At 39.8% G+C, this 25468-nt stretch overlaps 2 protein-coding genes and 1 non-coding gene across 3 annotated transcripts; 1 reads left to right on the top strand and 2 right to left on the bottom strand.

Annotated features, from left to right (window-relative positions):
• Positions 1-1551: 1551 nt before the first annotated feature.
• Positions 1552-8003, bottom strand: LOC145448860 (selenocysteine lyase-like). Its single transcript, XM_080327303.1, has 8 exons — positions 7820-8003; positions 7645-7754; positions 6599-6850; positions 5823-5950; positions 5113-5253; positions 3604-3837; positions 2312-2405; positions 1552-1874 (listed from the first exon to the last, which is right to left on the bottom strand). Exons 1-8 carry the CDS (start codon positions 7849-7851, stop codon positions 1663-1665), a joined length of 1203 nt encoding a protein of 400 aa, XP_080183429.1. The 5' UTR covers positions 7852-8003; the 3' UTR covers positions 1552-1662.
• Positions 8004-10978: 2975 nt separating this feature from the next.
• LOC145448421 (matrix metalloproteinase-28-like) lies at positions 10979-24830 on the bottom strand. Its single transcript, XM_080326804.1, has 14 exons — positions 24594-24830; positions 23536-23636; positions 22293-22417; positions 21267-21425; positions 20433-20523; positions 20233-20360; positions 19735-19818; positions 19377-19535; positions 18047-18193; positions 14098-14280; positions 13019-13150; positions 12542-12661; positions 12361-12486; positions 10979-11892 (listed from the first exon to the last, which is right to left on the bottom strand). The coding sequence occupies exons 1-13, from the start codon at positions 24729-24731 to the stop codon at positions 12362-12364; spliced, it is 1692 nt and encodes a 563-aa protein (XP_080182930.1). The 5' UTR covers positions 24732-24830; the 3' UTR covers positions 10979-11892; position 12361.
• Positions 16885-16955, top strand: Trnag-gcc (transfer RNA glycine (anticodon GCC)). The gene has a single exon. It is a non-coding gene; the product is annotated as a tRNA-Gly (tRNA).
• Positions 24831-25468: the final 638 nt, after the last annotated feature.

Raw genomic sequence — 25468 nt, 5'->3', positions numbered from 1 at the left:
GCTACTCGGCGTCTCACCATATCAGACGCCAAACGCCGTATAGCTACTCGGCGTCTCACGATATCAGACGCCAAACGCCGTATAGCTACTCGGCGTCTGAACATAACAGACGCCAAACGCCGTATAGCTACTTGGCGTCTCGGAAAACCAGACGCCAAACGCCGTATAGACATTCGGCCGCCGCTCGGCGTTTGGCGTCTGGCGTTTGGCCTCTGAGCGGGTTTAACCCCTACTCCGGACGCATAACCATTACACTATCTCGCTCAAATTAGACTTGAATTGGATTACCAGCATTCATTCTGAAAATGCTGCACAGTACCTGATGGATATGTGAGACGTAGGTAATGCAATGGAAAAATGACATAACGACAACACCCCTTACTTCCACAACATGTTATATCATTATCTTTGCCAATCCATATTCCACTACAATCTTCCTTTCCAGCAAACGGCTGCTAGTCGGCTTTTGAGGCCAAAATCATGTCGTTTGGCCTCAAATCGAGAGCGTTGGCCTCATAAAAATCGATAATGTTCCCACGAAAATTTAGAGCTATTTTCGTTGAAGAGTGCCAATATTTGAAGTGAATCCGAGAAATTCCTCCTGGGTCATCCCTTGCCTATTTTTTTCCTGATTTGGTGCGACTTTTCAGTCACTACTTAATTTGGGTTGGGATTGAAAGTTCGAATTCGAAACCAAACAGGATTTGGATTTATGAATAATGAATACGGGCTTTGGATAACGGTAATTCGGGTGGATATTAATTGTCGATGTCAGCAATATACGCACGGTCATTCAGCTTTTATCGATTCAAAACATCACAAAAATGCGATAAAATGAAAAGATGGTATACTTGGGAGATATCATGAATATAATATATAATACAACATATTTTTGTCGATGTCACGATATATACTATTGTAAGGCTATGGGCTAAGAAGGGGGTTGGTTTGAACAGTTTTGGAAAGCTTCTCTTGAAACAATAGTTCGAATAGGTAACTCCCTTTCTTGAATTTAGGGTAACCCAGATACATGCGCGGGCATAATGAGCCTCAAGCAAGTATATCGTTTGCTTTGGGTATCAATAAGATGGGGCAGCGGTTATTTGGCACATGTATCAGTTCTATTCCGCTGAATTTGGCGAATTTTTCGCTGCGGAATCGTACAGTAAAGAAAATATTTAATAAAAGCAGCGTTTGTATCGAGATTTCCGGACCGACTTCACCTGTACCATTACCGCTAATACCACGCCACTTCATCACCTGTCCATTTTAATAGCCACTATTTCATCATAGCTAGTATTTCTCATTGAATGCATTGCGCATGACTCTTCCCTTCTAATGCGTCCTCTTTTTTCCATGTTTGTAGGTAAGGAGGAACCTATTTTATCTTTCCATTGCGTCGCTAACTTGTGGCACTTGATATGAGATTCTCAATTAGCCGAACTGAACTAGTATAAGGTTCCCTTCCGTTTCAAGCACAGAAGACGGCCTGCCTCAATTTTGGCAATTCTGTCCATATCATTTACTAAGTCCCACCTAACTTCGAAAAAGTCATTCAAAATGAAATGTATTGCACTCGAATAGAGCTCTAACCAACAGAATCACACCTGGAATATATATATTAGTATGCGCACCGTGAATATTTATATCATATTACTACGTTTATGGTAGTAACAAATGTTTCAGCTCGTCTACAACTTTATCAATGTCCGCCACTGTCGTCTCGCGGCCAGTAGACAATCGAAGAGTATTAGCAGCTATTTCAAACGGAATATTGAATTCCAGCAGTATCTGTGACGGTTTGCATTCGTTCGCGTGACATGCCGAGCCTGTGCTGCATGAAAATCCGCAGATCTTCTTGACGAGGTTGTATCCTGTCAATAAAATATGTCACTCATGATATCAGCCATCATAATTTGCTGTAGAGTTCCGAACTCGGAAGAGGTTAGGATTTTAGACTGATTCCACTTCTGCTGAAGAGATTTCAGATTTTACTAATTATAAATTGACTACTTTGATTAAAAAACATCAATTTGATGATTACGTACACGCTTCACAAACATTGACAATAATTTATAAGCCGATCGTCTCCATTGTCAAAATTAGTGATGACTGATGAGAGTTCGTTGTCCCGATTCTTAGAACTGGATGTAAATATGAGTCTGTGAGCAGCAATATGTTCATAGATTTGCTGATTGTACTTTTGGTTTTGTAGCAGCTGTAGATCATGCCGCTGCGCTAACTTGCCGCATGTTACTATGTGTACTGTGAAGTTTTGTAGACACACGGGCACGTCCAATCAAAGGCTTACCTTCACGATTTTTACCTATGAAGGCAACACTGCATGTGTTTGGCAGCCGGCACGAACTTGCACAATTAAAGACTACAGCATCCTGAAAATCATCCTAAAACAGAAAATCACAGCATTAATTCGAAAAGATGCTGGATGTGCTGTTCATGGTATGACTAGGGCTGAGCAAAATCGAGTCCCAGAGTGATTCGATTCTGAATTGAGTATTGGTCTTTGAGTCGAGGTGACTATCACTCATAACATCACAGCAGGATCAATGTCAAAAGTTCAGATGTGTACCTCTCGTGTGACCACAAAGAATAGAATGTCAGTTCTACGATGAATTAAAGCATATTCGGTATTATTTAGAGTAGACCATGCCTGTTTCACTGCACTTTGTGACAATGCTATGGGCTCATCACGACATCATAGATATGCCATTCCCACGTGTGTAGCTTTGTATGATGTACGACTTGTTTCGTATGCTGGTTGCTGGGATACAACCAACCGGACTTTACAGCCCTCACAGTGGCAAATAGTATTGAAACTATAATTTTTGTCAATAAATTAACCCCTAGCCAAGAAGGGCTTATAATTTCAGTACACAAAAAAATCATCTCTTACCACGCGACTCAAATCATGAGAATTATTAGTCGCGGTTCGAGTACTCCAGGGTTGCAACCAAGTCGCAAGGATCCGAGTCACAAGTCAATCTCCCTTACATAATTTTGCCTCAAGTCGAGTCATTTTCAATTCACCACCAAGTCAAGTCCAAGTAGGGGAGCAGACGGTCAAGTCCGTGTCATAGTGTTATGACTCGAGTCCACGTCATTGTGTTGACTGTCCAGTGTTCAGTTTCGAGATAAAGTATTGGTAAACCCACTTTTAACAACTCTGCTCGGTGATATCAAATGCTGTGCACTCACAATATATTAGTTTTCCTCACTTTCCACAGTTTCTGGTCGCATTTTCAAGTACCAGTGCTAATAGACGAAATACCAATAGTGTGGTAACTCAACTAATTTTCGAAATCACAATGAATTTCGGCCTGGGTTGCCCGAGTCTCGAGTCATATGAATTGGTCCGAGTACAAGTCGAGTCAGTACATAGATGCCTTGAGTCGAGTCATTTTTCGTATTTTGAGAAAATGACTCGAGTCAAGTCAATTCAGCAAAAAATCGCAAGTCGAGTCATGACTCGTGTCATTACAACCACAGAGTACTCTAATCATTGTGCCCAGCTCTCTCTTATGACCATATCAGTCCCTGTTTGTAGTCGAATACGCGAGGAATATGCACAGGTGCTTCACTGACCTTCAGTCTTTTTTCCAAATGATCTCTCGTCATTTTCATCGCAGCAGCAAATTCTTTCACACTGTCACTAGCAATTTCGACTGCCTTGCCAAGGCCCGCTATCGGAGCTGTGTTCTCCGTGCCAGGCCTTAAATTCCTTTCTTGTCCACCGCCGTGGAAAATCTTATACAAGGGAGCTCCTCCGTTTTGCAGCAAGCCTTTAATGTAGAGCGCGCCGATTCTTGGACCATAAATCTTGAAAAATATTCATAGTATCCATGGGTAATTGGGTGTGATTCACTCTCGAGCAAACTACTGGATTTTCAGACTTGAACTAGAAGTTGAACTACCAGCACTCACTTGCACTTGTACACTGAAAACTTGCAATTAGAACTAGAACTAAGACTAATAACTGAGGTGATTATTTTTTACATAAAAACAAACAAAAATTGATCTAAAAATTGAAAAAATGTTTGAGGTGTATTGATCAACACACCATATTGCCCTAATACCTAATTATTTTACTTTACCGGTTTTTGATTCACAGTAGGAAAATTTTGACAATTTTTGCCCTAACACTAAAATTTTGACAAAATGTCAAAAAATAATCGCCCTACTAATGACCACAAGCTTAACTAGAACTAGAACTACAAAAAAAACAGTAGTTAGTTGACCATTAACTAACTAGATCAGTAGTTTGCACAAGACTGGCAAATAAATATTTGGTTCACTTTCAGCTAAATATGTTCCGACTTCCGGCCGCTAGAGACAACCACAGGTGGTCATTACTAGCGAAGTACTTCTACTCTTTTGGATTACTCAAGTAGGCTCTACCTAGTTTCACTACTTAAATTACTCAAGCAGCTATCTTTGTACATTACTTTCACATCTACTTCATAGTTTTCTAGCAAAACTACTTACTCTGCACGTTTTGGATTTCATAAAGTAGTTTTTGTATGTTTGTATCGATGATATGAATGAATTATCGTTAACAACACAGCAAAATAGCCCCTGTAACACGAGGGCCGAATATATTTTCGAAAATTTCACCTATTTTTAGTGTCATTACTCATAATTCTCCGAATTTTACTGGATAGTTTACACTATTATTATGTTGGCTATTCCAACGCGATAATTCTATAATTGATAATGGCAGATTTCCCACCATGAATAGGCTACTACTTTTTTTGAACAAAATTATCTACCGTAGGCCTATGCCAATAACTTAGTGACAACGGGTGGGAATTGAGCCACATTCGTTTCGCGTCGTTTTTTAGACAATTTAATGATTTCATGAATTGCCAATAAAATTTGAAAAAATATTTTCATGACAAATCTGAAATATTCCACTATTTTGCTGCGCTTCTACGTGTTAGGATTAAGCAAAATTTGATGTGTGGCGTTTTTACAGCCAACCCAACAATTTTATCAAGTAGCCGCTAAAATTTGGAAACAAAAAATTATTTTTGAACAGCGCTAATGCACAACTTTGAAGAATGATATAGAATAAAACACAAGATGGTGCTCTACCTTATGGCCAACGATCGTAAGATAATCCACTCCCAGTAAGCCGACATCTACAGGAATCTTCCCGATGGCTTGGGCTGCATCAGTGTGAATCAGGACGGAACTGTTTCGCTCTTTGACAAGTTTTGAAATTTCCGCGATAGGCTTGAGAAACAGAAATTTTCATGATTTTAAATACCAAACAAATTCACATATGATTTATCAATCAATTCACGTGGGCAGGCGACATCTGGGAGAACAGAAAATATTAATTGAAGTTTTGCACATCCAAGATAGCTTTTCAAATTACTTTAGAATTAAAATTAATGTATTCGCCAAAACTTCGAAATTGAATTCAATTCCTAATCAGATATAAACACAACTAAAACCAGGTTTGGTTCATACGAAATCAAAGTTCTTCATCATAAGTATGACAAAGGCAAATGTCTGTACACCAAGCTCAGCTCGTTTGGCACTATACTGTTCTATAGCAATTTCAGGAAAGCCAGAAATTGGATTAGAATTAAAATTATAGAAACATTTCACAAATTAGATTAGAATTAGATTACCAGCATTTTGCTTCAACTAGTCTAATTAGACGACCAGAATTATTTAGTTGTCCAAGTCTCCTCCAAGTGTCTCTTCAGAGAACAAAGTTGCAAACTCAACATCTATCATCCAAAGTTCCCCTTCAGTATCAAGAAAAGAAGGTTGATCATAATCAATATCAGTACCATGATAGCTCCCGTCTCATTATTTGCCATTATCACAGTGACGAGACATGTATTGGGACGGATTGCGTTCACCACATCTTCTGGAGTTACAAATCCTCTCTCCTTATTGACTGGCACGAAAGTGACATCTAAAAGTAGGAATTTTTGTTATGGACCGGCGTATTCACTCAGACTCGTATCAGCATATGCTACAGTAAATACAATGGCAGTGTGAACTGAACACGGACAGATTAGACATAAGACCATTCATAGAAGTTATGGAAGACAATCGCTTGACGAAATTGACATTGTTATGTTCATTGTGTCGCGGGACTGCCATTGTTAGACTACCAATGCCGATTTTCAGAATTTGCGGGATGTTTAGGGATGGTCCCATTGCCCTGACAAGATTTTAATTTGTATTTTCGGAATCAGTGCGACACTAGCTTTCGATTAACACCAATTACATTAAATTTCAGCGCTTTGGTCACCAGCTACAGCACTACCAATTATGCTGCTTTTAGATTGCTCAGCAATACGAGATACTGCTTGCCCAAGCGTAACCAGCAGCGGTTGCGTATCTATCCATAGGTTAGTAATCTATAGTTCAAGAGAATCAAGTAGTATTGAATCAATACATAAAGTGACTCATGTCGAGTCAGTCATTATCCAATTTAAAGAAAATGACTTGAGTCAAGTCAACAAAAAATTGAGACTCTCGAGTCGAGTCGTGACTCAAGTCATTAGAACCCTGGTGAAAATCCACTAGCTTGTACAAGCCTGAGTAATTTACCCACCGATTTCTCCTTTCTCTCGAAAATGACTCAACGGAAGCGATATAGCATCGTGTTCGATTGTAGTTGATATTATATGAGGTTTGAGTTTGGATTCCGCTTGACTGCGTTGCTTGAAATGTTCAATGGTAGATGAAATCACCCAATTGTTTGCTTCTGTTCCACCGGATGTAAATAGTATATCTGACGCCACAGCTCCGATACCTTTGGCAGTTTGCTCACGAGCAGTTGCAATTACATTCTTGGCTTTTACTCCTGAAGTGAAAGGAAAATATATCAGAAACCATTGCAATACCACTAATAGTAGGGTTACCATATTTTGTAATCGGGAAAGGAGGACACTTTTATCAAATCATAGAAGTAAGTTTACCAAAATTGTAAACAGCTGATTTTGAAATAATTACTGGAAATCTTGTTGTGTTGACTAAGAAAGAAACTTTTAACGATACTTCTCTGGTGTTGACATTACCCCGACCTGACTCCAGTCCAGAATGAACCGCTCGAACGTCCGCATTAAGTATTTCGCATCATTTAAAGCAATTTTCCGTTGACCCTGTCCATTAGCCTAGCTTTAAAAACTGTAAAGGATGACGAATTTCCAAAAAGGAGGACATTTTTAGGCGTCCTCGGAAGAGAAATCCTCCTAAAGGTAAAGGAGTACATATGCCATATGGCATGGTAGCCCTAACTAATAGTGACTGAAATATGATAACAACTGACCTCAAAACCAGCTTTATACACTATCAAAATTTATCAATGGAATTTTCTAATTATCACTGAAACATTCAAATTAATATCATTTCTAACTAATTTTATTAATAATATATTTACTTGAAGTGTTGACGAGCTTCTTGGAGTTGGAGGTACAGAACTTCAATATAAAATTGGATAACTCATGCCGGTATTGAAATAAGCCCGACTATTTCTTCACGATTCTCTATACTAGTTCTAGTTGCCGACGAGTGACGATTACCCCTGCCGGCCCTGCTCACTAGTGTCAGCCGAAAATATGAATTTATTTAATATAATTCAAGGTGAGAAAAGTATACCTTCTGGGTATAAGCTGCTGGGATTTCCCCACGCTTCAGTTAGGTTTGTGACAATAATTTCTGCAACAGTTGGATCGAGAGGCGTCGTGGCGTTGTAATCCAAGTAAATCCTGTTGGTTGAAATCCGCTTGAATTAAATAACATGGGATACCGGTATACGACCGCATATGCATACCTTTTGGTTGCTGCTTCAGACTTGATCGGCATCGTATATCTTATCTTATTTAACAGGACAAAGTAACTCCAGTCCGAGTTTCGCAACTACAACAGAGTAGCTATTCGTAGCTTATACAAAACTGATCTTCCAAATTTTCTGCGCTGTTGAGCTGTTCTCTGCAATGCTGCAATTCAATTTGTCCAGTGCGATGTGCACTCGTGTGAATCGTAAACAAATTACATGGCTATGGCTCACTGCGTAAGGCAGTTGCTCTCTGTCCTTTCGATATGAGGGATGTGACATTTGGAATCTTGGAAAGGTGCGGTCTCTGTGCAAAATCAAATTAAATTGCTATCAATGGAATGCCACTATCGCACTAAGTCAGGAAATATATATTATTCTCTCTCCAGGGCGTATATATAATATCATTGATTGTTACCGATCGCTAAGCAGAAACAGGACCAATGCTAAATCGAATCCTAGCCGATATATTGGCAAGTAGGCCCACTGTTTGAGTTACAATATACATAACTCGCTAAGGATTCAACAAAGAATCGGAAAGGTGAGAAATACCTATCACTGATTCCGATCAACAGAATATGCTACACACGCTAGGGTTACCATACGTCCTCTTTTTAGAGGATTTGTCCTCTTTTTTGACTTTTTTGAAAGCGTCCTCGGTGGACGCCCTTTTGTCCTCTTTTTTGAGATTTTGTCCTCTTTTTTGAAAATTTAGGTAAGATTTAGAACAAATTGCGAGTGATATGCCGTAAATTAGCACAGAACTGACGCACCGGCGGGTATTTCGGAGTGTAAAACGGAGTGACCTTTTTTTTCTCCGGTTTTGCAAGTCTCAAATTTCTGAAAAAGTGTCCTCTTTTTAGATTTCCAAAATATGGTAAGCCTAACACACGCAGCTATGAAGAAAGCCGGCTCGGTTCGCGGGAGTTGCCGATTTTGAATGGTGCGCTGGTCTCCTAAATAGCATTTATGTTAGGGTTGCCATACGTCCGAAATTTCCCGGACATGTCCGGAATTTCACTGAAAAAATTGCGTCCGGGAGGAAATTCTAAAATATGCCCGGATGTCCGTAATTTTGAAGGCTTGAAGTAGGCTCAAAAGTTTTTCGTAAACAAACATAATTATATTATTTTCAAGCTGATTTATGTTATTCGAGTTTTTTCTTCGCGCTACGCGCGAGGTAGTGCTACGCATATTGATATTAGCATAGCCTTTATAAAGGCTATATGATATTAGTATGGGGTCCAGGCACCGCCCTCGCAAAAAATGCAATCAAAATTGACCATCGTTTATTGAAATAAGTTTAACTCAAATCGTAATTATAAGTTAACGGTATATTCTTAGAGTTGGTTAAGGCCGATTGGATGCTTCAGTCACAGACATTGGTTCCAAATATTTGGGTCGTTTGCCTTTATTTGGGTATCGCGGAGATGTTTGACGCAATCAGCTTCCAAAATAGGCCATGATGAAGTCCGGGCAAGTTGAATTTTTTTAGTAACCAGCTTATCAAGTTTTGAGCCGGGCCACGGAATATTTTCAAGTTGGAAATGTGGTCTCGCCCATAAAAGGTTGGAAATCGCCGTATGCGGAACCCGCTGGTGCATTTTATAGTAGCCTAATATATGGAAGAATCAATATTTTTGACTGGGCCCAAGATCCAGGGATATCTGGAACTTCTAGATATCTAGTTCTAGATATCCCTGCCAAGATCAGTGCTTATTCTGGCGGAAGGGGCTGGAAAAATATTGTTTCGTACCAAGTTAAAACACACGCACCGACCTAACAGTATAGCGGTACTGTCAAACAAAATTCCGACAGGTCAGATAAAGCCCTCCAGAGGATTTCATCCGACCCGTGAAAAAATCTATTGCAGACTCTAGCAAGTATAGCAATCACCAGAGCTCCCATTACAAGTGGCCCAAATGATGACATATGTTTTACTCCATTTCTGAATACAGTCGATGGGAAATGCTTTGCTAGTGTGACGTCATATTGACAGACAATGTGCTATACCTCATTTTAAAATCCGCTAGTGGGCGCTCAATAGTGTCCGGCATTTGCTTCACAATAATATGGTAACCCTAGTTTATGTGTTTTGTAGTCCTACCACTGTAAGCGATCGTTATTAACCCTTACACGGATAAGCGTCACAAAAACCTGCATCGCTCTCCAACTTTTGTCTTGTCGGTGTTGTGTATAAAACGGGTTGCAACAATCAACAGTCGCAAACCGATTGTTTCCCAGTTGAGGAGACTCTTCGCGCAATTAGGGAAACTAGGAAGTGGGCTCGTTTTCGTTTTGCCGCAAGATGTATCACCCATCACTTTGTGTGTCTTTCAATTTAAGTACACACTTGAGCCTCATCATGGTGATCATGCCGGGCCTCAGTACCGCGTTACCGTACGTGCTCTTTCAAGAGTTTTTGTCCTATTTTTTTAAAAATAAATTGAAAGTCATCATCATCATTGGTTTATTAGCAATTTTTATCAGTTCAATACACCACAAAAAATGCGATACAAAGAATAGACAGGAAGATGTCCTCGGAGGACGACTAAATGTCCTCGTTTTGGGGAATTTGTCCTCTTTTTCTCAAAGGATTAAAATACCATGAAATAAGGCGACTCCGACACAGCGAACGTCAGAGTTTCGTAAAAAAAAAATCAGGTAAATCGCGACTCGAGCCTATCACCTTCCTATCGGTCGAAAAAATTTCAAAATCACCAGTTTTAGTGTCCGGCGCTGGAGCTTTCAGCATTTATAAAAAGTGTCCTCTTTTGAGCTCAAAATATGGTAACCTTACTCAGTACGCAACACGGAACTCATGTATGAAAGCCTATGCCGATGCCGTCTGGCCTCACATATAGGCCCGCAGAAATCAAGTGGGGATCATTCCGTTTTCTCCTTAGGGACTGATTGTTTTTTCATACCTTATGATTTCTCAATGAGCTTGTAACCATTACAATTTGTGCATATAGATTCGTTGTGGAAAGGCGCGCTTCTCTTGTTTTGTCGTTTCGTGAGAGCCAGTGTGCACTGTGCATTTGGGCTTAACTCATTTGTATAAGTTTAAGAGGAGCAGGCTGGCCCTGAGGGACACACAATACAAACATCCTTTCCTTACTGTAGTCTTGGCAACACTACAATCAAAGACACGCATAGAATAATAATACTTGTGTTGGAACTTGTACGGATAGGCTGTTGAAATATCAAATTCATACATCGTAGGTCGTAGGTAAAGACGTGAAATAAGACGAGAATTGTTAGAGGTCAGAAAGTATTGAGAAGCAGTTATTGTAAAGTTATATCGCTACTGGAAGAAAACAATAGACCTATATATACAGTTGGGCTCAAATAGCATACAAATATATATAAACCACTTGGAATGGACTGAAAATGCGGCATACTAGACTGAATATGTGCCCTATATAGTCACACATCCGAGGTCAGGTTGGATTTGGATAGGGTTAATCTGGATCGGATATGGACTATGGACCATTACCGGAGTTGGTTTTAGATTTGGACATCTGCTCATATCTGTTTCATCAACGAATTCATGTCAATCGAGTTAGAAATGTCCGGTTAATCGTTAACTGCACGATAAAAAGCAAAAGTTGCATCTTGAAATTTGCACATAACCAAAATCTACCATTGAAACATATTGGATCAATGTTTTGAGAATATTAAAGTTGCCGCTAAAAACAACGTGATTCGGTAATATGGTATATAAAAATGGTGTATATTCTTTCTCGTGATATACGTCGAAGCAATGACCCGAACGTCATTGCATGTCGCTATTCTACGTTAGCATTTACTTGATCGCAGCGACTCCAAATATATACGATATGTAGAAGCTGGAAATGTTTTAAACAACGAGATAATTTGGTCCCTAATCCAGTGTTTTACGACGACACGATGAGTTCAGAAAAACTTTCCACAAACGTCGAAAATGCCCATTTTCCCAGGAAATGCCCCGTTGTATTGTTTAATATCGTGTAGACATTGCAGAAAATCCGCTTTTATGTTGTTGATGCGAGAAATTCATTCCTTTGCTTTAGTCCGTTGTTTCGATCCTGGTAAAATTTGAAGATTCATTTTTAAGAATATCAAATGATTACATTGTACGAAATGAAAATTATATTATTTCACAATGTTGAACACATATTAGTGGTAGTGCGTATATGTCAGTCTAGATTTGAGGATTTGGAAACACACCGGTAAAAGCATTGGAATAAGATCGCCATTCACTAAATTCCCTCACAGGCAATATTTAAATTAACCATGCTATAGATTAGAATAACCATACCACCATTTTAACCCATAAATTTAAACCACTGAATACAAAGCAGCTCTCAAGATTACCAGACAACATATCAGACATATGGAGCGCGTCTACAGGCATATGCCACATTCATTTTATATAGTCTGTTATGTTGTCATTAATAAAAACATAACACCTCAGACACATCACCTCCCGCTATTGCGGGTCCAGCTCATCAAAATTGCCGATTTTGCAAGGTCGTGCCAGAGATAATGAATACCTCATTCGCGTCGATTCGCGCAGCCTAGCCAATGTCGATTGAAGTTTTTCGGATATCCGTCGGCAACTCGTCTTTCTTTGTCATCAAACCGGAAATAGTCGTTTCCTTTCAGGAAGTATGTCCTTCCTGTAATAGAAATATGGTTATGAATCGTGCTTTTCACAATTCCCGCGAAACACACCGTTTCTCTCCCACGTAAAAGCAGCGTCGATGTCTTCGGGCACGCCGCTCCATCCGCTGCTGATGTGTTTCGCTCGAGACACCTTCCTTTTGTAGTCGTCGAAGATGTAGACGTTCTTTTCTGTGGAAAAGGGTTAAAGTTTTCGCGGTGATGGAGACTATACTCGACGTTTCTAGCAGACTTGGACGTCAAGACAATTCTAATTGTCTAATATATTTTCAGTCTAATTTGTGAAATGTTTCTGTGTTCCAATTTGGATTCTAATATGATTTTGGTTTTCTGAAAATGCTACAGGAAAACTGCAAAGCGAAAAATGGACCAAGCTTGTCGTACATATTTGCCTCGTGCTTACGAGAATGAACTTCGATTTAATATAAACTGAGCATATTTTCTGTCGTATTTGCAAATTTAGTAATTTTGATTCTAATCAAACCTGGGCAGCTTTTCTTGTTGTCAAATTCTGGTTTGTGGACTTACTTTTGAAAATGTGGATCTGGCCGTCGGCTCCGTACGTGAGGGCGGCTTTCGGGTGGTCTGGCAATATCCGCGTGAGCTCGTCGGAGAGCTTTTTCATAAATTTCGTTCCTTTGTAGACGTAGACGACCTTGCCTGAAATCGACACAGTACTTTCACGCTATAGGCATAAAACTATTTTTCTTCAATGAGAGAACGAAATATATATCAGATTGGCACCCCTTTAACGGCTTACGATAGTTTCGCTATGGATCTGAAGCGTATATAGTAGGCCTATATAGCCTCAAAGTTTTGTTGGTAATGACTTCTGTATTATGATGCTCCTGGCGTATTTGCCTTGGCGGTAATGACTCTGATATATCTACTAGGGCTGCGCGCAATGAGTTGAGTATCCAGTGGTGATAGATGATGTTTTTGAGTACTAAAGGTAGTTTAAGGTACACATTCCTTTAAACTAAGAGGTGAATTATCAACGAGATTTATAGTGTCGATAGTATTTTCTACTGATGTGGAAGCCTTGAAACCTCGATTGCTCGTATCGCTCGTATCGCATATGAAACATGCAGTATATACAAAGCTACGTGCGCTTGGAAATGACATATCTGCGAATTTGCAATCAATCCCAAGCATTTTAACAAAGTGCAATGAAATAGGTATGGTCGAAAAACACCAAACAATCTTTTATTGTGATGTAGAATTGGCAATATATTCTTCGTGGTCGCATGAAGGGTGCATGTTTGATCTTTTCATGTCATTCATACTGGCACGCCGTCGTTCAAAACACCTATTATATTCTACTGGCGATTACTTGGGTTCTTGAGTAATTCGCATCAGTGACTCCGACTTGCACAACTGCATTTTCAGAATGCGCAACTAGAACTAGATCTAATCACTTTTCCAAACTCGCAATTACAACTAGAACTACTCACTTCTCAAAATCCACAATTTGAACTAGCACCAGAACTACCCCGAAAACAGTTGTTATAGTTGACCGTTAGCTAACTGCATTAGTAGTTTGTACCAGTTTGCTGCAACTGTTTTGACCACAAGTCGGCCGAAACCAAGGGGCCATGCAAACCGACCGTAGAAGAAATAAGTCCTTCCTGTCCTCGACGAAAAAGCGGCGGCGTGAATGTTGCTTTTCATTTCCTTCCAACGGCGACTGATTTTCTTCGGGTAGCCGGAAACGACGCCGTAGTCGTCTATCTTGTAATAATACCTGCCCTTGAACGCGTACGTCGTCACGCCCGATCGAGTATTGGAATCTGAAGGTGATGATAGACTTCGACCATCAGTGGTTCTTAACTTACTGACTTGGCGAATACGTTAATCTACAAGCCGTCATGAGAACCCCAAATATACGCTTATAGTCGCAAAAAATGGACGGACCTTCACGCCTAATAGATTACTATTGAACGCTGGTACATAGAATGAACTGTTCTTAGATTAAAAAAAAAACCATTGAACACGGTTTTCACACAAAAGAGAAATATTATAATGATTATATATCGCAGATCAGTGCGAATTATGTTCTATGATCAGGGTATGCGTCTTATTGATATGTAGCGAATCATTGAGACTGGCTCAGTGAATCCGTGGATTCTCGTGAACCCCGTTTAGAACCAATGATGTACACGCAAGATAGTTAAGTAGCATTTAAGGGGATCTGTACAAGATCCACGTTACGTGCGATTGAATTCGTAGAAAGGGTCAATTCCATATGGCAATACAATGGCATCCCTATTCATGAATGCTCGGATTTGTAGACCAAACACAATTTATCGCCACCGCTCATGAAATAACTTCTGATATTCCTGTATAACTCGTTGAGTTATAGGCAGAGGTGGTCAGTAACGAAGTACTTCTACTTTTTCGAAGTACTCAAGTAGGTTCTGCCTAGCTGCATTACTTACTCAAGCTGGTATGATGTTAGACAACTTCTACTTAGAGGTCTACGGTTATTCAGGCACAAATGCGCTTGCAATATACTTAATTTTTACTTACTTGGGCATAGCTATACCTCTATTTGTATAGAGGAGATGTGGTACCGATGGATCAAAAATTGTAAAATGATCTCTGGTCCTCAAATCTTCTGCCGAGAATAGGGGATCTTTTGCTGTCCAAACGCTTTGATACAAGATGTAACTATCGCGGACATTAACATGGATATCCTCCATTTCAAAAAATATTTATAAACGTTTGAAATTTGTTGCTCGAACGTGTCATCGGTCCCCACCCGGTGGGTCCAATGGCACACGACCCTGGGACCTATGAGACATACGCTCAAGACTCAATTTTTTCAACTTGTTCTGTTGTGCACTATAATCTAAGCTACAGCATGCCAATGAAGAATGTTTCGTCGCCACCTACAATAATAAAATAGATTATATCAACTCAAATGTTGAGATAAAATCACGTTTTGATTTCCGCCGAAACTTACAAAATTAATACCACCTACATATCACCGGAAATCGGCATTTTGACTTTCAAATACCTCGTAATAGCGATAAAACACCACAGGTAACTATGATTTACAGCCTTTATATATGTATAGACGTGTTTCTGTTGTTAAGTGATTAGTTGGTCCAACTATTTTGCTTGATTTGGCTATGGTACCATAGGTTCCCCACCTTAAAAACTATTGCGGGTTTGTTAGCTTGGGAGGTGATACAGAAAAATGTATCGGTCGATCCAAATTTACTTTGCATTCCCTAAAACGTAAATCATTTGTCACATACCCCATAACTCACGCAAGACGAAGTTTTTTGCATGTGAGGAAATATTCTGCCAGCATGCCATTGTAGACGAAGTCGCGTACTGTGATCATGGGATTATCACGGAGAATTTTTCAAGTTTTTTCGGTCCCAGTGTGTCATCGGTACCACATCTCCCCTACTTGAGTAAATATTTACGACCCTACAATCTACTTCTACTTGAGTACCAACTATGACTACTCTGTCGACCTATTGTTCCAGCTTAGGATTACTACCAAATTTTGGGATCCGGAAAAGCGGACAATATTTACAAATCACAAAAATTAGATAACCAGACCAGAAAACAGTTGATTTGAATTTTTTTACGGGCAACACTCTTGTGTTGACTAAAAAAGGTCACTTCCAGACTCCAGATATCGCGTCATTTATGTCGTTTTTTCAGTTGTGCAAACAATGGCCTGGCTGCCAAAGCCATAAAGAAGGACGAAAAGTCAAAAAAGAGGATATTAGGCGCCCTCGGAGGACATTGTCGATTTCCTGAAAAAAGGGGGACGTATATATGGTAACCCGATTTTAGCTAGGCCAAGGCGAGTGTTGGATTGAGCGGCTACTACTATCTCTTCATTTAATCGCAACATTGTGGTGATTTGAACTGGTGACTATGAATTGAACTAATTTTCCGGCAAGATTCTGCTACTTAACCGAATTCAAACCGACCTTGCGTATAGAGCAGAGCGGCAAACACGCCTCATTTCCCAAAATAAATGTAGCAAGATGCAGCCTAGAGTCAAGAGCGGATCTGCAGAAGCGTCGGTTGGGTTGACAAACATCAAGTTCGTCTCGAGTTAATGTTTGCAAATAAATAACATAAGAGTGCTTATTGAACCGTGGAATTTGACACTAAAGCAAATTCCGGTCCCGCGGTGGCCCTAATATCGCTTGTCGTGCCAACGCCATCCGTTTCGCTTCAAATCCAAACACACAAAAGATTCGCAAAACCGACCGAAGTCAGCTTGCGTCACATAACTTTATTTTGCGCGGTTTGGTCGCCCCGGAATGCGTAAAAAAACTTTTCATATTTAGACGAATACGTGATATCCTAATTGCGGCCGCAATGGTATTGTCACCAAATGTGGTCCGAGCGGTAGTCGTTGCGCATTGGTGGTTCAGTGGTAGAATTCTCGCCTGCCACGCGGGAGGCCCGGGTTCCATTCCCGGCCAATGCATATTTATTTCGAGACCTCGCCACAGATCTATTCACAATACCGCAATAGTTTTTGACTAAGTATTGTTGGTCAGTACAGAAATAATTCTACTAGGCCGGTGTAACCAGGTTCATGCATCACTTACACAAGTAGTGGTTGTGCGTTAAGAATGCCTTTTCGGAGATATTCGAAACTACAGCCAGATATCTCTGAATCAGCCTACACTTTTTCTTGGATAGTTTCTTAAACAAAACTACCTTATTAATAGAATTTGTATTTTGAAACGCAGGAAGTAGTTTTCGGGTAAGTTTGCGTCACATACACGAAAGAAATTATCGTGAAAACCGCGTGAAATAGCCCGGTGACTAAATACACATTCGTGAATGCGTCTGTTTGTAGTGTCAACAGTCGTTTCGCGTCAGTCGCGATACATCATGCAATTTCGAAAGTATCCACCTCTGATTACCTGTCAAATTATGCGACCCCTCGGTCAAATCTATATAATTTTTGAAACTGCTCGACTACTTTTCAGGCATTTCCTGTTTTACTTCCATTTGAAGTAGTTTTGACACGTCTTTATCATCGCAACTTCTATTTCTACAACGAAAATTGCCACTTACGATTGACGACTAAAAGTAGGGTTATCATTCGCCCTGTTTTGGGATTTGTCCTCCATTTTCAAGGATTCAGTAATGTCCTCCGAGGACGCCTAAATGTCATCCTTTTTGGCAGAACGTCCTCCTTTATAGTTTTAGGCGATTGTACAGGCACAACTAAAAAACGCTATAAATGACGCGAATTCTGGAATTCGAGGCAAGGATTACTAAAAATAGTCAGCCACAACCTAAATAACGTTAGACCGGGTCTTCCGGGTGTCGAGTTCAAGAATTCAGATAATTCCATTTCTAGTCCCATTTGATGCAGTCTTTCGACAAGTACTGTACATCGCTATCGCTATACTTCTACTTGTAATTGGGGTAAAGTTTATTGGATTTACTTCTACTCTCACTTGAGTAGTAACGCTTACTATGTTGGCCACGCCTGATTGGTACTTCAACGTAGCAGTCGTCAATGAAACGAATGATATTTTTTTAACCAGAAATCTAGCTTACAAGATATCACGTCGTCCATGTCGGTGAGGCATTTGTCTGGCTCATCTGTCCGTGGTTTCGCTGTCGTCCTTGTGACACGCGGTCTTTTGGTGGGGGGTCGTGTTGGCGGATCGCTCGGACGTTCCAGATCTCTGTTGACGTTTTTTCCTGAAGAATTCGAATTCAAAGGGCTTTAACTACCAAAGCGCATCAGTGCAACATACGAGTGTCCTCGTCCAACTACCACATGTTCGGCATGAATCACATGAAAGCAAATTGCTATATTGAGTACGTCAGATTACGACTAAGACATAGTTCTAGCTTGCCCAAGACCAAAATAAAGTCAAGACATAAGCAAATTCTCCTGAATGAATACTGTCGGCGATCGAGATTACCTGACCACGATCTGGTATACCGACCGACTTCGCCTCCCGACACACGTCACTGCATTTTGATCGTTTATCCGATTTATGATATCTTCTGCTACTTTTATTTCAGTTTGCATGCCTATTATTATTTACATACTCAAGGTCAAGGTGAGTGTCTGATTGAAATAATGCTCCTTCTAATCTTTTCATTGTATCTCCAATCTGATGGTGTTTTGAAAAGATGAAAACAATAATAATAAACGACTAAATGAATGAATGAGACAAAGCCCCCGAATCGAATCGTTCACCGGAGCTCAACGAAACCTCGCGTATTGCTCGGCGATGAGTCATATTATCTATGGGGAGTGTCCTGCGAATTGTATTCGTGCATGAGCGTGCGGATATTGATGTGTTGGTCAGGCTTCACGGCGCGGCTAAAAATAGCGGTAAGCGCGAACGCAGCATATCGGCCAGACGTCTGTACACAACTATACAGTTGGACGAAATCGTTATTCGATTCCGAATGGGCTTCGAGTCGAAATTCGAGTTCGAGTATCTCAACATGACGTCAGGAGATTGTGGACTATACGGCATGCTCAGATTAACTTTACCGACCATGAAGAACATAATGACAATCGACAGCACGAAGATAATTTGGCGTTTTTCCCAACATATACTTGTTTCATTGCACTTTGTGACAATGCTGTGCGATGATCGCGACTTCACAGAAATTTCATTCAGCTAGCCTGTGTAGTTTTTTTACTGTATGTCTCGAGGGCTGTGATATCATTAATCGGGGTCTCAAGGATTCCAAGTTAGGAATTAAAGAATTGAAGGCTTTCACGGTATCTGATCCAAGTTATTTGGACTGCTTCCTATTAACGTTCTGTCGCAATATTGTGATGTTTGGAAATCATAAAAATATTATTCATAACCCGAACTCCAGTCCAACAGGCGAAGGCCACAAGAAATTGAACACTAACCGTATAGCTTCTGAATGGCCGCCACATCGTCACGGTCTAGTTCGAAGTCTTTGACGTATCCTTGGTAAAACGGGGCCATCAGAGAGTCCGGTACCGTCGAGTGGCCGAGACCCAAATTGTGTCCGAATTCGTGCGCTGCCACGATCAGCAGATTTTTTCCTGTACGGGAGGAGTAAGGAATTGATTAGGAGTGTATATTTAGTGATACGATTGTCGATATACAACTTTCATTCCAATTCTCTGCTGACGATCACCCCTGACGAGGGCTAGTCGACAATATTCGTGTTTATTTCAATATAAATATATTATTCCATTGATTAGGGGTCGTTTAGTTGGATCTTCAGTCATTTGAACTGACCTTGGCCTTGCGGGCTGAATCTTTCTGCGTCGTCAAAATGAGCCTCGCCACTTTCCGGAAAGAAGGCGTGCGCCAACGTGCCTCCTGTTAGGCGGAAGAGGGAGAGAAAATTTTCATCTTTTTCAAATTAGGGTAGAATTAGAACCACAGCTACGCAGTTTCTCCCTAATTAGATTACAATAGAATTACAGAACTTGCATAAACTTGGAAATTGAATTCGATTCCGAAGTCCGAACTAGAAACAGAAGTCAAGTTCGGTTCGTATCAATCACAGCTCAGTCACATAAGCATGAGAATGGCAATGTCTGTACAGCAGGATTGACTCGTTTCGCACTATACAGTTCCTCTGTACCATCTTCAGGAATACCAGAAATTAGATTAGAAATAAAATTAGAGCAGAGAAAAATAATTCACAAATAAGATTAGAATTATATTGCCGATATCTCGCTGAAGTTGGCCCAATATGACAACTAGATTCCTCTAATAGTTGCAACATACCTTCGCCGTCGAAGGGGTACGCGTCTCCATGATTAGCCTCGCCGAAGGAAATCTTAATGTCCGCTTTCGACGGGTCATTAGCTGGCGCGAAAGTCAGCGACGACACGTTAGACCAGTACTCGAACGCTCTGTTTACGTTATAAGACATGAGACAACGTGATTGGTCGGTCTACTACGCGCTTTGGTGACATTTATGTTACTTTTCAATAGCGTGATTCACTTCTGGCCTTCTCATGTCCGGCGTGTAGTTGACGATCGCGTACTTTAAGTTCTTTTTAGACCAAGAGCTGCCTGAAAGAACAATCGAAGCGAGATTAACGCATACATTGCACAATTGTACATGAGCTCTAGACGAGGAGTTCCCAACCTTTTTTAAACGGTGGTAAAATTTGAAAAATCAATGAAAATTATGTTTTTCTAACCATTTATAAAAATGAGGAACAGGTATTTGAGTTAAAAAACTGATTTCTACAGTAAACTGTATTTAGCATGACAAAGCACTATAAATACAGAGCACAATATATATGATAGTTAATAATTAATTAGTTACAACACATTAAAATAATAAACGTTATTTTAGTTTAAAAAATGGTGAATAGAGTAACCGTTAGTTAGAATGACAAAACGATATCAATACAACACACAATAAACATGATAGCTCATTAATTGATTAACACAAATTAAATTAAGAAACGTTATGTTATTTAGAGCATTGGTTTGTACAACAACCGGTATATAGAATGACAAAATGATATAAATACAGCACACAATAAACATGATAGTACTGTACAATAATTAGTTATTACATATCAAGGTAATGTGATGCTTGAGATCAACAAGTAACCTGTTGCTGCACTAGTGTTTTTATTGACTTCTAAATTTATTTATTTACTTTGTCAAGGTTAAAGACTTCAAGTTTAAGACTAGGAGATGGTAACTATTTATTTTGAAATTCAAAACGTTTCACGACCCCGCGAACGCGATAAGGTCGTGCCGGATGTAAAAATGACAAAAAATGTAAAATTCTACTCAACCCGCTAAGTCGTAGCGCTTCTGTCGGCTTTTGCCTTTGCCTTTGCCTTTGCCTTTCCCTCTGCCTTTCCCTCTTCCTTTTCCCTTTCCCCTGCCTTTGCCTTTTCTTCGGCGTCTCCGGTTCCTCGTCTTATCCTCGTACTTTCCCCGCGCGTCATATCCTGCCATATATCGCAGATTTTGTAATGCCACAAGCATAATCAAACGGTGCTAATAGTTACAAAAAATCGCCCAGAGAAAGACCAGATGAAGGATGTGTACTTGGAACCGACTGTAAAAAGATCCAGGAACAGAACAAACTTGGACAACAGATCATTCTAGTTGTCTTATTGTAATTAGAGCAAATTGCTGGTCATACTATTTCAATCTAATTGTGTAATGTTTCTATATGATCTCATTGTAATTCTAATCTAAGTTCTGATTATCCTGAAAATGCTACAAGGGAACTATATTACACGAAATGTGTCAAGCTTGGTGTAGGCCTAAACAGATCTTTGCGATTCAGGTGCTCACAAGAGAACGAGCTGCATGAACCTGACGTTTGCTATATTTCTTCCTAATTCGGAATTTATTCGAATTGGATTGAATTCAATTAAATGTTAGACCCTGACGCATTACTTCTTCAAGTATTTCTGATCTTAGACTAGTTAATTAGGCAAAACGAGGCCTAAAATGACGCCATACAAGTTGGAGTGTAAATATAATGACATTGCAAATGATGGAATTTTCAAAAATATATTCCACCAAGACGATATGACAATATTTCTCCTACAAGTGATAGTAACCTATCTAAAAACTACTTTCTAGTTTGCAAAATCGAAAGTGTGAAAAGCAGGAAGTTTTGCCTGAAAATTGTTCAAGTAGATTGAAAACAGCCTAAAATACTTGAGTAAGCAGTGCAATTATAGGAAAACCCTACTTGAGTATAGTCCAAAAACGTATGAAGTAGAGTTTGTTACTGACCGATTACGCCAGCACACGCACACTGTATGAACATTTACCTCATAAAAGTCATACAAAACACTCACCATGATAACTCATCGAAAGCGACCCCACAGTGTCTTCCACGCCGCATCGAGACAATGTCATTAACCTCATGGTTTCGTCATCCAGAACTCCGCTCTCCTCCAGACCTGCCATCTTCTGGAACACCCTGATGGTTCGGGAATAAATTTTAATTTGAGTCGCGATCCGAGGTGGTCAGAGTATAGTCAGTCTGCTCAAAAATAACATTTTCCCCCGATTCCGGAGATCCACTGATTAAATTGTCAGGTTGCCTAAAACAACGCTGCCCGCCAAATTTGGCTCGATTCCAACTGGTTGATGTGAACGCTCAAGACTTTGAAAATTTTGAATTCATAATGAGAAAATTAAAAAAAAATTGAAACTTTACTGTCAAACCCATGAAATTATTGAGTTGTCTACGGAAACGATGCAAAACAAATTTGACGCAACTCCAACCCGTAGAAGCGAAGTTATTTAAGTTTTCCCTCAATAATTCCTGGATAGCCCATCGTACAGGCTATTTCTGCGAATCCAAAATTTTCAACTGCAATAACTTCGCTTCTACCGGTTGGAAGTGAGAAAAAATTGTTGAGCATCGTTCTTTTATGCAATATAGCAATATCATGGGGTTGACAGTCAAATTTGGAGAAAATTATTTGATTTTTTTATAACAAATTCAAAATTTATATAAATTCCCGTGCGTTCATATCTATCAGTTGAGATCGAGCAAAATTGGGTGTTCCGCGATTTTTTAGACAGCCTAACAATTTAGTCAGTGAATCCCCGGAATACGAAGAAAAAGTTATTTTTGAACAACCCTAGTAGTTAGTCTTTTCGCGTTAAAGTAATCAAGCAGGTATTTTCAAAAGTAGGTTTGGTCGAGCTGTCAAATACATTTAGCAGTTAATCGGATGTGTGTTCTTTCGAAATTGCAACATACACCTTTTCGAAGGTAATGGCGACTATAATGACACTACAAATGGGTAGAATCTTCGAAAATATACGAGGGCAATATTTTGCGCGGTTCTTATCACGAATTCACTCATTAAAGACAAGCAAACTCATACCAAAACTACTTTCAAACTTCGAAAAGTAAGTGGTTTTGCATAAAATCTGTAAACTGGAAGTGGAATTAATATAGAAGCATCACCAATTGAGTAAGTAGCAAGCGTATTTGAGCCCTCCGGAAATTAGAGACCCCTCGTAAAGCAATGACTGTCTTTGATTCAAACGCGCGATCGATTCATGTGTCCGCGAATATTTTACCTTATTGGTCCCGCCATTTGACTCGGGAGCAGATCCGTGATGCTAGCGAGTCTTCGCGTGGTCGACGATTGTGACATGTACCCGTATTTCCCGAGGTACCTCTGAAAGAGATGAAGCATTTTGAGATGAGCGGTCACTAATAGGGCTAGGTACAATGATTGGAGTACTCAAATCTGAATACAGTAATAGATCTTATGATTCGAGTTGGTTAGTGAGAGATGACTTTTGTCGAGTACTGAAATTATGCGCTCCTTGCCACTAAAAGTTAATTTATCAACGGTAATTCTAGTTTCGAGACTATTTTCCGCTGTGGAAGGCTTTACCCCTCGATTGGTCGTATCGCATCATATGAAACGTGTAGAGTACAATGCTACGTACGTTAGGCTACTGGAAACGACATTTCATTGAAGTCGTGATCAACCCACGGGATTGTCACAACGTGTAATGAAATACGGCCAGAAATACCAAATAATCCTGTGATGTAGAACTGGCCACTATCACGACACACTTTACGAACAAATATTTCGATTTGGAGTTGTTTGTTTGCGCAAGAACACATCGTTGCGTCTGAGGATTTTCTCCCAACATTTCTGTTGTTACACAGTGGTAAACATAGTGTGAGGACATAGTCGCGAAAAGGTGTAGGTAGATGTCACGCACTGCTTACATTTGCCTATGATAATGTATGTATGCAGAAATTCCAAATTGAGCAAGAAGACAAGACAAATATGTGCAATCCTCGAAAATATATTCATTTATCGTGATGTAGGGGCTATTTCATGCAATTGCTACGTCAATTTCCGTCGTAAAAAGGGTCAGAATTTATACTAAAACTGCTTTCGACTTTACAAAATAAAAATTCTAAAAAACAAGTAGGTATGCCTAGAAAACTACGTTCACCCATACGCGGAATTACCCAGAAAAAATTGATACCTAAGCAAGTACTGTAAGTAGTCAAACCACCCACTTGAGTACTCCTCAAACGTACAAAAATGCGTGACTTTTGATGAAATGCGATTTTATATCTTATCACAGAAGCAAGTAACTGGTCTTCTTACCGCTACGGTTGTGATTGGAAGCCTGGATCGTACAGCACGTGGCTGTTTGAACGATTCCTTGGGCTTCGGCATGCATGATGTCAACGAAAGAGAGCTGATGACGAAGACGATACCAACAAGACAACGTCGTACCTCCATTTTAGCTGGAAAGTTAATATTAGTGATTGTTAGACCTGTCTTTGACCGGATAGAGGTATACGCTACAGTCAGGACTAAAAAATGTTCTTTGCCATTCTGATGGACCTGCGTACAGCCGATCTAATGATGGACACTAAAACACTCGAATGTGGAACATACGTTTCTCTCTGCTGTGAGACGCTTCTGTTCAGTATAAGTTTCAGTTTATTAATATTTTCATCTTTTCAAAACACCACAAAACTCTATCGCAATACAAAAACGCAATGAACACAAGGACTACGGTCGATAAGTTATAGAACTAAATACACGCCCCTAGCCTGCACGCAAAGCATAATTCAACACTTTCGCGTAGACAAAGCCGATTATTACCGGTCGATTAGAGCTTAAAATAACCGCTATCCAAAACTCTCCAATAAAACGTAATTATTGTCAAATTCCGCGCTATATGTGTCATAGGATCGTTTCGTAAAGTTTCGACAATATCTCTATCTCGGCTCTGATGGATTACTGACCTTTCCTGTTTCTTAGTGTCATTTCCTGTGACTATATTTAAATATCAATTCTTAATAGTCTTCTTACCGAGCGACATTAATTCAAGTAAGCACCGTTATTATAGCCCCATTCTCGTGTCAGCTTATTTCTACGGACTCAGGGACTGACAAACTAACAATGCTCGACTAGAATTGCGTTTTGAAAGAACTGAATTGTGAAGATGATACTCGGCCTGACACAATTCT

Source organism: Botryllus schlosseri, chromosome 10 (genome assembly GCF_051294905.1).
Source record: "Botryllus schlosseri isolate E-star chromosome 10, Bs_hap1, whole genome shotgun sequence".
Classification (NCBI taxonomy): Eukaryota; Metazoa; Chordata; class Ascidiacea; order Stolidobranchia; family Styelidae; genus Botryllus; species Botryllus schlosseri.
This window is presented reverse-complemented; position numbering and strand designations above follow the sequence as displayed.